At 53.4% G+C, this 16,917-nt stretch overlaps 1 protein-coding gene across 4 annotated transcripts in view; it reads right to left on the reverse strand.

Annotated features, from left to right (window-relative positions):
- Nucleotides 1–15,313, reverse strand: part of DVL3 (dishevelled segment polarity protein 3) — a 33,075-nt gene extending 17,762 nt beyond the window's left edge. For all 4 annotated transcript variants that reach the window (XM_082319107.1, XM_082319108.1, XM_082319105.1 and 1 more), the window contains exon 1: nt 15,095–15,313. In XM_082319107.1, the coding sequence (XP_082175233.1) occupies nt 15,095–15,261 (167 nt within the window). In that variant the 5' untranslated portion in view covers nt 15,262–15,313. The remainder of the gene's footprint in view (nt 1–15,094) is intronic.
- Nucleotides 15,314–16,917: the final 1,604 nt, after the last annotated feature.

Genomic DNA, 16,917 nt, shown 5'->3' on the forward strand with positions numbered 1-16,917 from the left:
GATTTGAGTTGTCTGTCTCTGTAAGCCAGGGCATTCTTCGGGTCTTCCTTACTGTATTTTTACCTCCTGTGCGAGGAGGAGGAGTGCTACATAGGGTACAAATTGCACAGTGCACCGGGGTGAGAAGGGCTCTCCGAGTGTAAACAGAGACCATCACTCTCCCATTTAATTTCCATCCCGAGCCCCCGGACAGGGTATTCTCCACTGCCGCTTTATGCTGTAGCACAGGGTAAAAAGGGAAACGCAGATCTGTGGTGGTTTAGCTCTGTCAGACCCTCCTCCCCAGGGGAGCTGCCATTCTCCCGTCTGTCCCTGCACCCCGTGTGAATGTGAGCTCCCTTGCAGCACTGTCTTTACCTGGGGTGATTTTTAGGAATCAAAAAGCACAAACCAGCTGTCCTGCTAATGCAACAATAACACAGCTCTGCATTCAAGCAGGAGAGGCCGCCTCTGCTCTCCTTACAAATTAAGGGAGCTTTACAAGGATCCTCGGGGAGCAGGTCACCCCATTTCAAGCTACTACCCGCTCTCCTCAGGAGCGGGGACATCGTGCCCATGAGCGAAAGCACAGGAACAACCTCTTTCATTTTCAGGCTGTAATCTCTACAGCCTCCCTCAACCGCACTCACCACTGCTTCCGCACAGCCTCCCCACGCACCCCACTGCTTGCCATGCTTTCCCCCCACGGTTACTCAGGCAGGGGCTGAACAGACATCTAAGATAGCAACTGTTTTCCCCAAGAACCCCTCATTAACACATTTGCAATCACTACACTGGACGTACACCAGGACAACCACAACCCCTCCGTCCAGGAGATGCTTGGCTCCAGCTGGACCTGTGCTCAGTCCTACAGGCATCCCTGGGTGGGAGATGACAGAGGACAGACCTCCTGTTCATCTAGTCCAAAGACTGGAAAAGGAATGGCATTTAGGAATGAGCCACCCGACCTCACAGGCCTGCCCAGGAGCAGCGCTTATCAAAGCAAAGCTATAGCAAAGCTTGATTTCGAAGTGAGCCCAAGACCCCCGTCGGCCCCTCTCGCCTTGATCTCCAGAGTGACCATCTGGCTGCAGCACTGCTCTGCAAACAAGCCCAACAGGCCTGTCCTCCGACTGGGAGGAGGAAGCTGCATGGGGACTGCAGGAGGCACCTCCATACTAATTAATCCCGCCCTGCCCAAGCAATGCTTCCAAGCCCCAGAAGGACATTTAGAGACATCATCAAAGGAAGCATTCTCCAGGCCCCTGAAGGTTCAGTGACACTTCCAGTCTCTTTGAATTGGAAATCAGAACAAATGGGAACTCCCAGCAGAAGCCCAGCCAGGATCTTCACCCTGGTAGCTCCGTTTCAGCTCCTCAACAACTTTAAGAGCTTCCATGGCCCAATACAAGGATACAAGTGCAAGGACTCATTGTGAGAAAGAAAAAAATTGAGGTTAAACATCTGCAGAAATGACCTTCAGGGAACTGAGACATCCATAGACATAGCAGTGACCAAAAGCTGGCCTTGTATTCAAGGTGGGATAGGAAACAGGCCTGAAGAGGCCTCAGCCGAATGGAGACGTGTGTGAGACAGGGTAAAATCCTGATGCAGTTGCTATGGTTCATATAGATATGAGAGATGGCAAGCAAACCGGAGGAGGCTTGGTCTGCTGTTAACACTTAGCTCCGTCTGGGTACAGATGGTGGGAAGCGCCCTCAACACAGAGCTGCTGCCAACAGAGAGAAAGGGACTGTGCAGAGAGGTGGAACAAGGGTTTACCCAGCTACTGCAGGTAGCAAAACACAAAGGGTGCAACTACATCTTATCAAGAAGTTTGTGGAAGAGGTGTCTGGGCCCCACAGGGAATTCCTTGCAATTCTCCACAGGAGTCACCCATCCCTCTCTAGGCTGGCTAGAAAACCAACAGGCTCCCTTGAAATGCCCAGGGACTTCATGCCGGTTAAGACGACAGCGAGGAGCTGCAAAGGGCTCCAAGGACTGCTGGGGGGATGTTAGCACATATGCAACAGGCAAGGGAGAGGGGCACGATGTCCAGGAAGGCTCTGCATGCACCATGAGGAAGGCAGGACCAGGCCTTCCTTTTCTGGCCCTCAGCTGAGGGACGCCAAGTCAGTCCTGCTTTTTCTTAACAGCAGGCGAGGCTCCTGCCAAGAAAGCGCTGCTGCTGTGGAATGTGCTGGGCCAGCAGTACAGCTCATTCCTGGAAAAGCATCAACTCAGCGGGAGAGCAAGGAGAGGAGAAGAGGGGGAAAACGGGAAGAGGGGGAGGGTGGGAAACAAAGTCTGAAAGCTTGGACTTCCACACCTGGGGAAGCAGGGAGCTGCCACAGAGCCGTCTGCTCGCCAGCACCCCCTTGTCCCGGGCTGCCAGCACAGCAGCCCTGCCCAGCACCAGCCCTCTGCTCTTGGAGCACCTTTCTGCTGGCCAGCCACCTTCAGAGCAGGTCTGGGAAGGCACAGACCAAGGCAGATGTCTGTGGGGAGGAGGAGTGAGGTTTGCTTCCCCCATCATGTTAACAATTCATTTGTGTTTAATGACAGATCTCCACCAGGAGATGACAAAGCAGCCTCTACACGTGTCCTGCCCTCAAGACACTGACCAGCGCACATTACTCTCTCCCGGCACGAACAACTTTGCAAGAGCCTCCCAAGGAAACCAGCCCAACCTCCTACCCGGTGGGAAGGGGCCTTGAAGGATAACAGGCTCTAGATGACTGCACCTACTCTTTGCAATCAGCTGGGCTACCATCAGCAACATCTCTGCTAACTGGGCCTATAAGACATACAGAGAACCCCTATAAAACCAACAGGGAGTTAATAAAGCTCAAAACTAAGTTCCACCACAAAACATTTGCCGAAGACAATAAGAAAGACTCATGCAAAGAAAAGCCTTTCAGAGCCACAACAGCTGCATGGTAGCAAAGAACAAACTTTGTCCCTGATCCCAGGCTATTGCAGCACTCTGAAAAAAGGGCAAACAGTGATATTACATCCATCTGGTCCTAAAATGCAGGAGGCAGCAGACAGCATGAGGGTTCTGAACTCCCATAAGAACCATTTCTGACCATCGCTGGGACAGGGACGTGTGGTCTTTTTCTTCCTCACCTTTGGGCCCTGGATAATTTTTGGTGCAACTTGAACTATTCACTTCACTCTCAGGAAATTGTCAGCAAGCCAGGAAGAACTTGGAGAAAACCAAGGGTTTAAAACAATCAGCTCCTACCTAGGTCTACTAGTAGACAAACCCAATCAGAAGTAGATGAAGGCTAGCTGTTTCACCTGGTCTCCTGCTTTTGATGGTGCCAGTACAGAGAGCACATTTTAGTAGCCTTTTATATACTTCATTTATTTCAGCTAATACCAGTCATCTTCACCAAACACCTTTCAAGACACAGGGCCAAGCCCCTGAAAAATACAACGAGCAATGTCCTATCAAGCATCCTTTACCAGGCCAGCCAAGCTTTCCCTCCAGCCATCACCCAGCAAACAAAATACCATTCAACTGCTGGAAGAAAGAGACAAGAAAGATGCTCCAGTCCTAACCAAACCAAGCATGTGGTGGCACACAACTCACTCAACCAGAGGTCCAGAAAGTGGATGGGAACCATAAAGCAGGAGCCAGTCAATTACTGTAAATTAAAAGGAATCTGGTTAGCCAAGAAGCAGGGAAAATGTGAGCTGTCTCCACCATGCTGCTGGTTTAATCTCAGCAACAAAAATACTCACTTCTTTTTCCTTCCTTTATGAAAACCCTGGCCCACAGGACTCCTCCTGCCACCTGATGGACGTTCCACTGGGCAAAGCAATACCTCAGGAGACCATCACCTGCCTAGGGCTCCTCCAAAAGAGCATCAGAGATTTACTGAAACAGGGTGCAGGCCATGGTTTTGATCTGGAAGGAAGGCGTTTTCTGCAAGCAGCCAAGCTTTTCTGTTTCAGCAGCTCAGCTAGAAGCGATCACTGGCGTTAGTTCATCGTCTGTGTGAGGTGCCATGTACAGAACTCAGTCCAGGTCCTGCCAGGACTCACCTCTACACCAGGGATCAACAGCCTTTTCAACAAGAGGGTGTTTCCCCGTAATTTAGAAGGGGATGGTGCTTTGGATTACTACAGCAACATACCCCACCTCTGCAGGACCAAGTCCAACTCAGAGCTGCTGCTTTTTGACACTGTGAACTCCCGGGCCTGACCCTGTCGCATACCATTCAAGACCTTCCCACCTGCCATCTCTGACAACTGCACCAAAGGCTGGATAACGGTCAGTGACCTCCAGAAGTCACCATCACACGTGACGTGAAATGTTCCTCTTGTGGAGGGTCTCAAAACCACAGCTGCCAACTCCCAGGTCCTTCACGGATGGAGAATTGCGGTGAAAGGCAGCTCAACCTGTCTGCAGTCTGTAAATAACCCATGAGCTCGGTAACTGTGTTGAACTGGTCACTCTACACATTAACTGTTCCCAATGGCAGCTCAGAAATACTCGTCACACATTATTACTGCAATAGGGCCACCTCCTGTGTCTGTGCATCTGCTGATAAGTTACAAGACCCCGATTTTGAGCTTCCTAATTATCTATGATACTGACATCAAATTCCCATGAAGCATCTCTCCTATAGTCACACGTAAAGTCACCACAAACTCTTTGTGCTAGTTGTTGACCGACCAGGAGCTCACCTGGTCCCTGCAGATGACATGGCCAGACACAGTCTCCACCTCAGGTCTACACATCTCGCTACACGGGAGAGCACGTGCACCATGCAGCTTCCTATTACCAGAGCACGGGTACCAGCTGCACCAAAGGTAACATCATATGAAGGCACCAACAGATTTTTAAAGTGTCCCACACTGGCAATATTAAAAAACAAAACAAAACAAAACAAAAAAATCCTGCCGTAGTAGGCTCACGTGTTTTTGTATGGGGGATTCAGAGTCCGACCCAGCTCAGACACATCAGACTCAATGCACACGCCCTGTATAGACGTTACATACCTCTGCAGTAAGTCGGAGCTGCCCCAAGGAAACCCAGACAGAGCGTACCCTAAGCTGAAGCAGATGTTGCCACCCCAAAACTCCTCTGCTGCTTTCAGGATGCCTGGGCAGGGAATAATCTTAAGAGTTTTCCCAAACCAACGCACCTTTTGGCCCCAGCTGAAATGAAACATTTTCACTCTGGAAGGAAAATCCATCTTGCAGGAGGTCCTTCAGGACCTAAAGGTGCGTTTACCAGCCCCGGGTCTAAGACAACTGGGAGGTCTGCCATAAGGGACTCAGCTGTGCAGCTAGATCCATGGAAATCCACCCTTCTCAGAGCTACAAAAGCCAGTAAGAAAAAATTCAAATGAACACAGTGCAATGGCAAGACTTCCTGCATTAAGCCCCTATATGGGCTCCCAGTATAGCACCGCCTCAGCTGGGCCCACAGGCAAGTCTCTCTGCAAGTGGCACTAAAATACTGGTTGAGCTAGGCAGGGCCGAATGAACTGGGACAGCTTGTTAGCCATATGCAAACAGAAGCTTGGAGTTTGCATATCCATCACAGCTTCTGAAAAAAAAAAAAAAAGCTTCAATTTGAGAAGCTGCTGCGCCCTGGGGCCAACCCAGCTAACAGCCATCAGCGCAGCAGCAGCCTGCTGCCTGCCCCTGCCCTGCCGATCACGTCAGGCCACAAAGCCAGGTTTGTCACCGCACTTCTCGATCACATCAGGCCACAAAGCCAGGTTTGTCACCGCACTCCTGACACCGCTCTGGTTGTCAACAACGGCAGCACGGCACAGTGCAGGGAACAACCTATTTGCTCGCAGATGGTGAGACACAAAAGGACCGTGAATCGCAAGCAGGTCAGAGTAGGTCAGAGCAATGCTGAGGGAAAAAGTTGAAGGCCAGCGAGTGGGCAGGCTAACGTGCTAGCACCAGCTTCCCCGCTATGATAATCCATGCGGAGCCAGCGGTCCCAAAACACAGACCCCTCCGGCAGACCCTCAAGTGTCCTCAGACAGAGCCTATACATGACAGGAGCTGCCAGCAATCAGAAAACAAGGAAAAGCTCACAGCCTCTATTACCCAGACCCTGAATTCCCAGCCTATCACAGAGACAGCTGCCAGCGATCAGAGGGGCCACGTAGCAAATAAATTCCTCTCCAAACCCTAGGGGCAGGTCAAAAACCAGCAGAGGAAAGACCTTCCCACACAGCGGCTGGTGCCAGGTCTCCCAGAAACAGACCTCTGGTCCAAGTCATGCGAGGAAGCCTTCCCTGCTTCAGCTCACGTCTTCAACCAGGACTAGAAGGATGGATTCCCACTGCAGCGATTCAGTCACCACTCACTGTATCTTCTTTTCCTCCAGTTCTTGCAAGATAGCAAATTTTAGCCAACAAGACACATGGACAGATGCCCCAGTGAGGGGATAACCAACACAGAGGACTTAGTGGAGCAGGGTACCCAAACGCTGCTTCTGCTGCCTTCAATAGCTAGCTGTGATTGGAAAAACAATGCCTCTGGCATGTCTCCTTTAATAAATAACTGATACAACAACAGTCCCAACCCTCCACTGCGATACAGGATTACACAGCACAGGAAGGTCAGCACCAGGCATCTCTGCCTGGAAAAGCCTCCAGAGAATTCCAGCCTGTTCCTGGATGGGCTCAATGTTAGTGCTACTGCAGTAACAACACAGCGATGGAAAAAAGTGAAACCAAGAGCTTCAGAGCAGGGGCTCAGGGAGACACTAATACTTCAGCTCTGCAAGCTAACGCGGTCCTTGGAGACAGCGATATTCACAGCCCAAGAGCTCGCGTACTCTCCTAAGGCCACTATGGCATTACATAGATAAGCACACGGACAAAGCAAAGTCACAGAGATTAGACTAATTCCCAGATTTGTACCTTACTTCACCGCCTTCCAAAAAGCCTTCACAAAAGGATTTGGTCCAAAAATTTCCAACAGCAGCCACCGGCAGGATTAAGTTTTACTTAACTTGCCAGCTGCTGCCTAACAAGCCAGCACCACCGGGACAAACAGTAACAGCCACGTGGTGCCACATCCCCCTTCTGGAAAACCACCATCCATCCAGCACAGGTCAGAAGGGCAGGCTCCGAATAACAAACAAGGGATGGAGAGAGGAGGAAATCAATAGGAAGCACCAAAAACACACAGCCCTGACTGCTGCCTCATCAGATGTGCAGCACGATGCAAAGCTGGTGTGACAACATGAAGGCAATTTCCTGCAGACGCAGTCTTCGCTGTGTTCTGCAAGCCCAGCTCTCCTTCATGGGCTTTCACACAGATCAAATATCCTAAACCACAACATTGTTATATCTATTTGGATGCAGTCAAGGGTGGAGGAGTAGCACTTCATTACAGCAGATACCCTCAGCTCAGAACAGTTTGGCAAATGCTGTGCAGACATGCAAGAGGCTTCCCACCACTTTAAGTACCATGAGCTCAAAAAGGACTTGAGGAATTTTAACTATGCTCCCTACACCCCTGCATATACAGCCTTTGGGTCTAGATGGAGGGCCTGATGCCCACCCTGAGAGACGGCCGAAGCCAAACACATCTGTGCAGCAGAAAAGCTGCGGGGGAAAACAGATTTTCTTTGCTTATACTCACAGCACCCTTCTTCCCTGAGCATCTGCAAATGCATGGCGGTGGGTAACTACCTCCACCTTCAAGAGTTTGGGCCACGAGGCTGCAGACCCAGGCGTCTCTGCCTGCTGGGAGACCAGGTGGGGAAATCACAGGTGAAGGAAGCCAGGAGCATCCTGGAGAAGAGGGACTTACTGAAGGCTCAGTGCTCCCAAGCATACAGGCCTTGGGCTCGTGGGCTGTCTGCCTCCATCCCTACAAGCCAGCACCTTCCTTCTCAGAGTCCATTATGAAACGCTGCCTCCCCAGCTGCCCATCCTGCTCCCACCACAGCCACATAGGAAGGAACGTCGCTCCTTACACCACCACCCAGAAGACCCAGTACCCACGCTGCGGGTGAGCCAAGGTCTGGGATTTGGGAATGGCCAAGTTCTAGATGAAACTCTCAAAAGTTGTATTTCAGCAGGAACCAGAAGACTGAGCAGTGGGGCCACCACTATCATCCCATAACAACAAACAACACTCAGGTCACGACCCAGATTATGGTGGTTTATGAGTCATTTTTAACGGTGTTTGGCCTTGACCTCAGAGACTGAACCACACTGGAGCACAGCTGCACCACAGACAGTCAGGGCGCACAGATTTACTTCATGGCAATTTCTGAGACATCGAGGCAGGTTTTTGCTCTGTGCAGGAATTTGGAGAACCAGAGTCCTCCAGATGATTTCAAAACAAAGAGCTGCAACAAAACAGCTGTGTTCTCATGGATGGGCAAAGGTTTCTTGACCTCTCTTTCTCTTCTTTTCAGAGACGACAAGAGAGGCTAAAAATTAAGAAACATTCTCATCAAAAACATAATTGAAAACAATACCTCTCCAAGAAAAATGCTGGCTTCAACATAACACCATATTTTGGGAGAAAATACACTCAGTAAAAAAAAAAAATTCTGACCAGCTCTAGCTGCAAACAAGTTCAATAGCTGTTGTAAAGCTTCATTGTTTGCATAGTACAGACAAGGCCTTAGGGAAATTGGTCTGCAGCCCGATTTGGCTAACTTGGCTTTCCGAATGCCACCCCTGGGCAAAGAAACCAGGCTACGACTGCCATCCAATGTGGCCTTCGGAGCACAGCTCCAACCACAACAGACAAAGCCGGACACCTATGGAGTCAGTAATAGTCAGGTCTGTTGAACAGCAGGACACACACTGCCAGGCACAGACAATACAACCCAGGGAAAGAGTGAATACCATCAGCTAACCCTCTCCATCTGCACCCCAGCCCTGGCACTGCTGTGGCCCCCCACCACCACCGCCACGACACTTGGAAACAGCCTCCAGCAGCAGCTACAGCCAGGATCAGCTCCAGTGTCGATGGGCCACCCCCCAGCACGGGCAGCATTACAGGAATTCCCACCACAAGCGCAGACAGTGGTTAGCAGCTCTCTGCCAAATCCTCAACAACCCAGGAGACAGAGGCACAAGCTGCAGTAATCTACAAGAAAATGTCCAAAAAATAACCTCCAGTGGACTGTAGTTAACTGCGGCAGCACATCTCACGTGAGCAGGCAGGGAACCACACATCCTCCAGAGCGGGGAGCACAGGAGATGGGGTGCTGCGGCCTCTCACGTGGGTAAGTGCTGCCCTCCAAACAGAAAGGACAGGGACTGGCCAGAAGAAGAAAAGTGACGGCCATCTCACAGCCAGGTCAATGCTGTCACTCGGACAGAAGCACCACAAAGGACGTGAGCTCGCAAGGGAGTCGCACGCAGTTTTGGAGGCCCTTTTGCTCACAGACCTCTTGCCAACTCTCCCTGCATGAAATCCACGCTGACATGGAAGCACTCTCCACCAGGGGCATGGGACAGGCAAAGGTCTTCTGCAGACAGCAGTTTCCAATTCAAAATTTAAAAAATAAAGTTCCAAAAATCAAAATAAAACAAACTTCCCCAACTCACGCTACAAAGAGCTGGCAGGAAAGGCAGGGGCACCATGCCAGCGGCTCACCACTGCTTAGGGACTGACACCGCTTATTAAGTTTAGGATCCCTTCCCCAGCTCCAAACACTTCCAGCCAGAAGGACAGTCACTGCTGGCATCAATTTCAGAAAGACCCTGCAATAAAAATAAATCACTCAGCCTTTCAGTCGGCGTCAACGCGTTTCCCCATGCACATGTGCAGGAGATGAGGTCGCCAAATACCAACGGCATCTGACCCCTGCACTGGGAATTCCAGCAGCGCCCGCTTTGTTCTGCCTCCAGAGTGTTGCCCTAATCACTGCCTCGTACCCGGCTTTGGAGAGCAGGTGATAATTAAGCAGGTCTGGATTAGATACCGGGCTAGCAATTTGTTGGATACCAATTTTCACTTGACAGTTGAGACCTAGGAATCACTCACCACAGCTCTAAAGTTAATATTGGAATCAAGACCTGCAACGGGGAGAAACCAGCAGCAGTGGGAGGAGCAGCACCATCCCACCACTGTACCTCGAATCGCTGGTGTCCTCTGGGCAATGCAGAACAAGTAGGTGAGATGGGGAGCGAGGGATGGTCCCCTTGCAGGAGAAGCGGGCCTTTCTGCTCTCCAGCCTGGAAGAGGAGAGGTGGCCGAGTGGATATAAGCAAAATGATCACCCGAGTGCTTTCTCCACATGCAGAAGAAAGTCAAACTTTCAGGCGCTCCAGATTTTATGGAAAGACGAGATGGATCTTCAGGGCAGGTGCTAAGGACTTACCTGGACACACAAATTGCACTCATTTAACTGAAACTGCTTTGAAAAGTTTAATTTAAACTTTAGCATGCCCCTGTGGTAACACCTTTCGATTGATAGAAAATGAGCGGTGTCAATTACAAGCAAAAAACGAGTCAAAAGAAACCACATTTCAATTGATAGAAGAATATCCTCAGAGTTGTACCAGTCACCTGGCCAGATGAAAAGTCAATCCTGTAGTTCAGCTGGGGCAAACATGCACACAACCGGGCTGGTGAGAAGATCCATGCTGCCCAGAGACAGGTATGTTTCTCACGAAGGACTTGGGCAGGAGGCAACACTTTACACATCACTGAAGCCCATGTCCCAGCAAACTACAAAATACCACAGACCATCAGCACGGTTGTTCCTTTCCCAACTGCACAGGTCCCCAGGAGAAGTTACAGTACTGTTCTTGCAGCACCTCTATGGAACTGAGAGCTCTGTCATGCTAAGATCCACATGAATGTTTGCTCAAGAAGCTCACAGTGTCAAGTGGACAAGACAACGCACAGGAGCACTGTTAGAATTTCCATTTTACAGATTAGGAACAAAAAAAGACAAAAATTAAAAAGTCTATTCAAAACCCCATGAAAAACCTGCGGGTGGCTTGATGGAGAACATGGATCTCACAAGAGTCATAGCACTGCACTGATCTAAGGCTCTCTCCTGCTGACCAGCACACGGATCTTACCTGTAAAATGTTGAATAAAAAGACTCAAGCTGTAGAAAAAAAAACCCCTTCCTTCTCTAATGAGGGCAAGGTTAGCAGGCTAAGGGTAGTTCCACACTTCACAGCGAGGCACATCCGCACAAGTATCTCAGGTTCAAGAAGAGCGTACCACTGCCATACATCCACCATCAGTCTGCTTCGCTCTTCCACGTGTCTCCAGTTCTGGGATTGGCAATCCACAAAGCCAACAAGGGCACAAATATCTGCACCCTGCGTCACTGCTCTGCACCACTGGGCTCAGGCTGGATCTTCTATTTGCAGCTGTAGCCCAGCTACCAGGCAACGAAACCCTGCAGCCTCCCTGCTGCTCACAGCTCCTCTCCCCAGGATCGGGTGCATGAAATCTTCTCCTTTCTCTTCCTTCTCACCTAGAGGTGACAGCATTCTGGGGTCTTCTTAATTTGGGGCTGAGCATTTTGACTAGGATTAGCTCCTGGCATAGCCAGACAACTCCACAGCCACCCAGGGGAGCCTCAGTTCACATTTCCAAGGAGATGTAAACACTGAAGCTGCTCCATCACCGCCCTGATTCTCAGAGCAAACAAATATTAACAAGATAAACAAAAGAATGAAAAATCCCACACACCAAGACAGCGGCTGTAATACTGCCTTGGGGATGGGGTGAGCTGAAGGGAATGCCAGGCTGGAGATCCACAGCTTGGAAAGAGGAGGAAGAGGGAGAAACAGATTCAGTCTGGGCAACAGGGGTGAGAGGAAATGTTGGACCACATCTTGCTCCAGCTGACCCTGGAAGGTGAGATGCCTCCATTCCCAACAAGAGAAGAGAGGAGAACTTAGTCTTATGCCACAGGGATTCTGCAAAAGGTCCAATCGCTGATGAAAAGCATGAGCCATCGGATCCGCAGGTCTCCTCGTTGATCAGCTGCCATAAGGCCATCCACTGTTAATAGCTCGCCTCTTTCACGAAGGGGCTTTACCCTGGGTACTACTGCTGGACACTGCCCAACTGACCAGAACCAGCCCAGCTCAGAAACCCTCAGCACAAGGCAGGCCACCCCCCACGCCGGGCAGAGGGCACCTTGAGGGAAGGGGCCAAGAGGGATACACGTGCAAGAGTGCGACGCCCTTCCCTGGCACACAGCTTCTGAATACAGCCATCGTTAACCTCCTCCTCATTTTCACTAATTGCCCATGCATTGACAGTCCGAGCAGCTGAGGTGCCTCCTGCCCTTCTGTCCCTGCCTCTCTCTGCAGACCAAAGGCGCTTGCTCTCTCCTGGATACCAATTACCAGGGATCATGAAGTATTTTGGTTGGACTTGAAGATCTCAAAGGTCTTTTCCAACCTAAATGATTCCACAATTCTATGATTCTATTTCGAGTGGTGCCTGGGGCTCCAGGGCTTCTCAGAGACAAGGCTGCAGCTGGACTGCTCTGGCTGTTCCCCCCTGTGCTCCAGCCAACCACCCGCACGTTCTTCAGCTCCCTGGGAAGGAGCAAAGACAGGTTTCCTGATGGGGCATCCATGGTGGCACCACCGGAGGCTTTCTCCCCTCTGTCCCACACAAGGCCTTGCCACGCGCTGCTCCAACTGCGCAACTCATCACGCAGGACTTTGGCAAGGGACAGGCTGCCCACACGCAGCCTCCGACCCCTCTCAGCTGCACCTTCCCTTCCAGAGAGGTTCACTCTTCCCAGAAGAGTTAGCTGAACCGGTCCCAACAAAAATCTCATCCCATGCATTTCTGACGCAACTAAACTCGCTGCGTCTTCCTGAGTGATTTTCCCCTCTCCCTGCTAGCATCCACGACAACTCCCTATGCTGCTTTATCGTTGAGTTTCATTAATCTACCATCTGCCTCCTCTTGTGGAGCCTTAAAGAAATAGAGGAGGATGAAAAGGCACAGCACAGAACTTTGCTGCCACCAGACCCCTCTTCCCAACGCGAGACGCTGCTATTTATTGCTAAACTTTGTTTATAGTTACGCAGACACTCTCCCACCCACATGGCAATGTTTCATTCAAGACAAGTTTGAATTCACTTCAAGAACAACATTTCAAAGGATCCCAAAGCATTTGTTTACAAACAGCACGCACGGAGAATTCGCTTCTCCCACCAATGAACACGGTCCCCTCCGAGAGAGGGAGAGGCAGCTGTTTCGTAGCACCCAACACTACTCAACAGCTGAGGGACAGGAAACGATGCACAGACAACCGATATTGCTGGGGAAATTTATGGAAAATGAGGACTGGAGACTTCTATTTGCCTGGAGAGAACGGGGAAGCTTCTGAGCACTCAAGCTCTCCACTGGGTCAGGAGGAATTTAGGGAGGCAAAGCGTCCCAGACTGTGGTCAAAGGAGTGACTCCAAATTTCAAGCCTCATCTGAAAGCTGGCATCTCCCAAGCTAACGGGAACCTGGGCACTGGGATAATTTGGCTGCAGAGGGGAAAGCATCCCCTGCCGAGGCAGCCACACCGATCCCCATCCAAGCCCTGAACAGGCCCAGCCCTGTTCAACGTAGGGTACGAGCCAAGATCACAGCCTAGGGAGGTATTTGGCGCAATAAGAAGACACTAGGAAGACTATAAAACTGAAAGCTTTTTGCAGTCCCAGCCTCCATACACAAGATCTACTGTAAACACTAAATCTTCAGAGGGGGGAAAAAATCCAGGGGAAGGAGGATCATGCAACTCTTCCAAATACCAAAATGCTAGGAATGGTAAAGGGTCACATGTTGTGGAAGCCAAGAGAAGCTACGTTCCCAGGATGGAAACAGGTCCTCAAAAAGGCCAGAGGAGAGCCAGAGGCTGGAAGTCTCTGGACAAAACAGAGTGGGGACAAAGGGTCTTACAGAGAGTTGGCTTCACAGGGTACTTGCTCCCCAGAACAGTCACCAACTTTATGAAGGTAGGAGACAGCAGGGGCTCCCCAGAATATTAGTCAGTACAACCGTCCAAACAAGGGACAGAATATACCTCCTCACCTCCAAACAGCCACACGTGATGGAAGGAACCAAAGGGTATCCCAAAAGAAGTGATGAAAACACCGGTGTTGAAAGACAGCTGCCCCGCAGGAGATGGGACACAAGGCAGGGCTGCACCCCTCTTCCATACAGACCCATCCCAGAGATCGAGCACGCGACACCTTACATCGAGGATGGGACACGTACGTGGGTACAGCAGGTCTTGTACGCGCTCCATGCTCGGAGATGGGCAGCACGCGGAGAGCTCTCACTCCTTCTCCATGGAGGCAGGGGAGGAGAAAGCTGGTCCCCTTTACCCATTCTTCCCAAAGATGAGATGCGGAGGACAAAGCTGCCAAAATGGATGGCCCTCCCCAAAATGGACGGTAGGAGAATGAAATTGTCCCCAAATCCACTCCCTGGGAAGGAGTGATGGAGGGGGCACTGCCCCCGCACCCTCTTGGTGGAGGGAACAAGGGGCACCTCCCCAGGCAGGCACAGTGGGAGCTGCCCAGGCCCCTTCCATGGGGAACGACAATCCCAAGTAGGATACGCGGGGGAACGCCACCCTTATACACCCCCAAGGTGGGCTGCACTGGGAGATACCCTCTCGGGCAAGGTGCTGCCCAAACATCGTGAGCACGGGGAGGGGGCGATGGCCTCCTCCGAGGTGCCTCTGGCAGATGTCGGGGTGCCACCCTAAAGAAGGTGCACGGAGGATGCCACCAGCTCCCCCACAGAGCAGTCAGCGGGGGGCAGCTTCCCCCAGAGCTAGCGGGGAAGGGGAGGACGGCGGGGGGCCGTCCCCAGAGGCAGCACGCAGGGACCACCAGCCCCACGGAAGGCGCACGGGGCGGGGGGGGGTATCACCACCAGCCCCCCCTCAGGCGAGGTAACCGGGTGAACCCCGAGACAGAGCACAAGCGGGGCACCCCCCCGCCCCCCTCCAGGGCAAGGCAATGGGGGCGGAGGACGGGTCCCCCTCCCCACAGCGGGCACCCCCCAGGCAGCCCGCCCCCCAGACGGGGCCCCCCGGAGCCCGCCCCAGACGCGGGGACACGGCGGGCTCCCTCCCGGCGGGCCGGGCCCGCGTCCGCGCTCACCCGAAGTCGTCGTCCATGGACTTGAAGTAGAACTTGTAGTTGGGGCGGTTGAGGAGGCCCTTGAAGTCGCCGAGGGTGACGCGCTCGGCCGGGATCGGCAGCTTCACCAGGTACGGCGTCTCCTGCTCGTCCAGGTGGTAAATGATCTTCGTCTCGGCCGCCGCCATGGCGCCCCTGCCCGGCCGCCAGGCCTCCGCCTCCTCCGCCTCTCCTCCTCCGCCCCCGGCCCGGCGCGGCCCGCGACCCCCGGCCGCCGCCTCGGCCTCGGTCCCGGCCCCCGCCCGGCCCGGCCCGGCCCGGCCCCCTCCCGCGCCCCGGCCCGGCTTGCGGCCTCCGCACGCCCGGTCCCCCCGCGCCCCTTGTTCTCCGGGTCCCAGCGCCGCCCGGCTCCAGAGCGCAAGCTCGGGCTCCGGCGGCTCCTCCCCCGCCCGCCCGCCCGCCGCCCCGGCTCCGCCGGAACCGGAACCGGCGCCCCGCGGGGGCCGCGCCGCGGACCGAGCCCGAGCCCGGAGCCGGGCCCAGCCTGCACCCGGAGCCGGTACCCCGGGACGGACCGGGCCCGGGGCTCAACGGGCCCCCCGTGAGGGGCACGGTCCAGCGCGTCCTCGACCCGGACCCCTGCGCTATCCAGGCCCGCACCCTGCCTGTGAGCCCCCCGCCCCCATCCACCCCCTCCCCAGGGCCGCACATCCAGCGGCTCCTGCTGCACCCCGTCTGGGCGCACCCCCCCGGGCCTGCACCCCGCCTCACCCCCCCGGCCCCGCACAGCCCCACCGCCTGTGCGTGGGTTTGGATTTTTACTTTACATCCACATCCCCTTATATGCAGCCCAGTACTCCCCGTGCGCCCACATGCCCAGTGCTAGCTGGCATGTGCCCATATACCCCTCCCAGGCTCCCCGTCCCCGTTCAGCTTTCGTCCCCTCTTACCCCCCTGATGCTGCTTCACACACATGGTCGTTCCTGTCCCGTGTCCGCTCCCATGTCCCACAACCTCCACTGCTTCTCACGTACACACCCCAGGCCTCCCCTGCCATCTCAGCAGCCCTAGCCCTTTTTCCCACACCTCTCAGCCTTCCCCATGCTCCTCATACAACTACATGCCTCTTGCATACAGCTTACAGAAGGTGAGGCATATCCCGCTCTACCCTGTCCTCCCATCTCCAGACCCCTTTGAACTCCCCATACTCCGTCTCTGATGGCCACCCCGCACAGGGACTCTGCACCTCCCACCCCAGTTCCTCTCCAGCTGTGGCTTCCCTCCAAACCCCTTGTCACCATCCAACACCCATCCCTGATACTCAGCACTGGACACCGCAGTGTCCCTTCAAGTTCCCCAGCCTCATTTCCTCACCAAGCAGACCCCCTCCTCTGCTCTTCATGAGCATCCTCCTTTCCACATCCTGTAGCCTCTTCAACTGTCCACGTATCAGCTCCAACAGCCCCTTGGCTCTGTGGTTTCTTCCCCATCCTCTCTCTCTCTCTCCCCAGACCCTATCGCTCTCTTACCTACCGTCATCAGCACCGTGACCCCAGCCCCTAGGACTTGCCTCTGTGCCGCAGCAGCCTTGGGCTGGCTGCCTTCCCCTCTGGACACCTTGCCGGCACCCAAGGGGCGCCCAGGAACCGTCTCCATCCGCAGTTTCCTGGAGCTGTGGCCGAGAGCAAACGGAGCTTGGGGAACACCCACCACCAGGAAGGGCAAGAACCGCCTCGCACCCTCCTGGATTAGAAGGAACAAATGCAGAGGAAGAACCACACTGTGGGCCTGCACGGGGAGTGCGACTAGGTTACCAGCCCTCAGCGCCAGACTCACTTGCCGTA

The sequence above is a fragment of the Platalea leucorodia genome, assembly GCF_965183815.1.
Source record: "Platalea leucorodia genome assembly, chromosome: 8".
Taxonomy (NCBI): Eukaryota; Metazoa; Chordata; class Aves; order Pelecaniformes; family Threskiornithidae; genus Platalea; species Platalea leucorodia.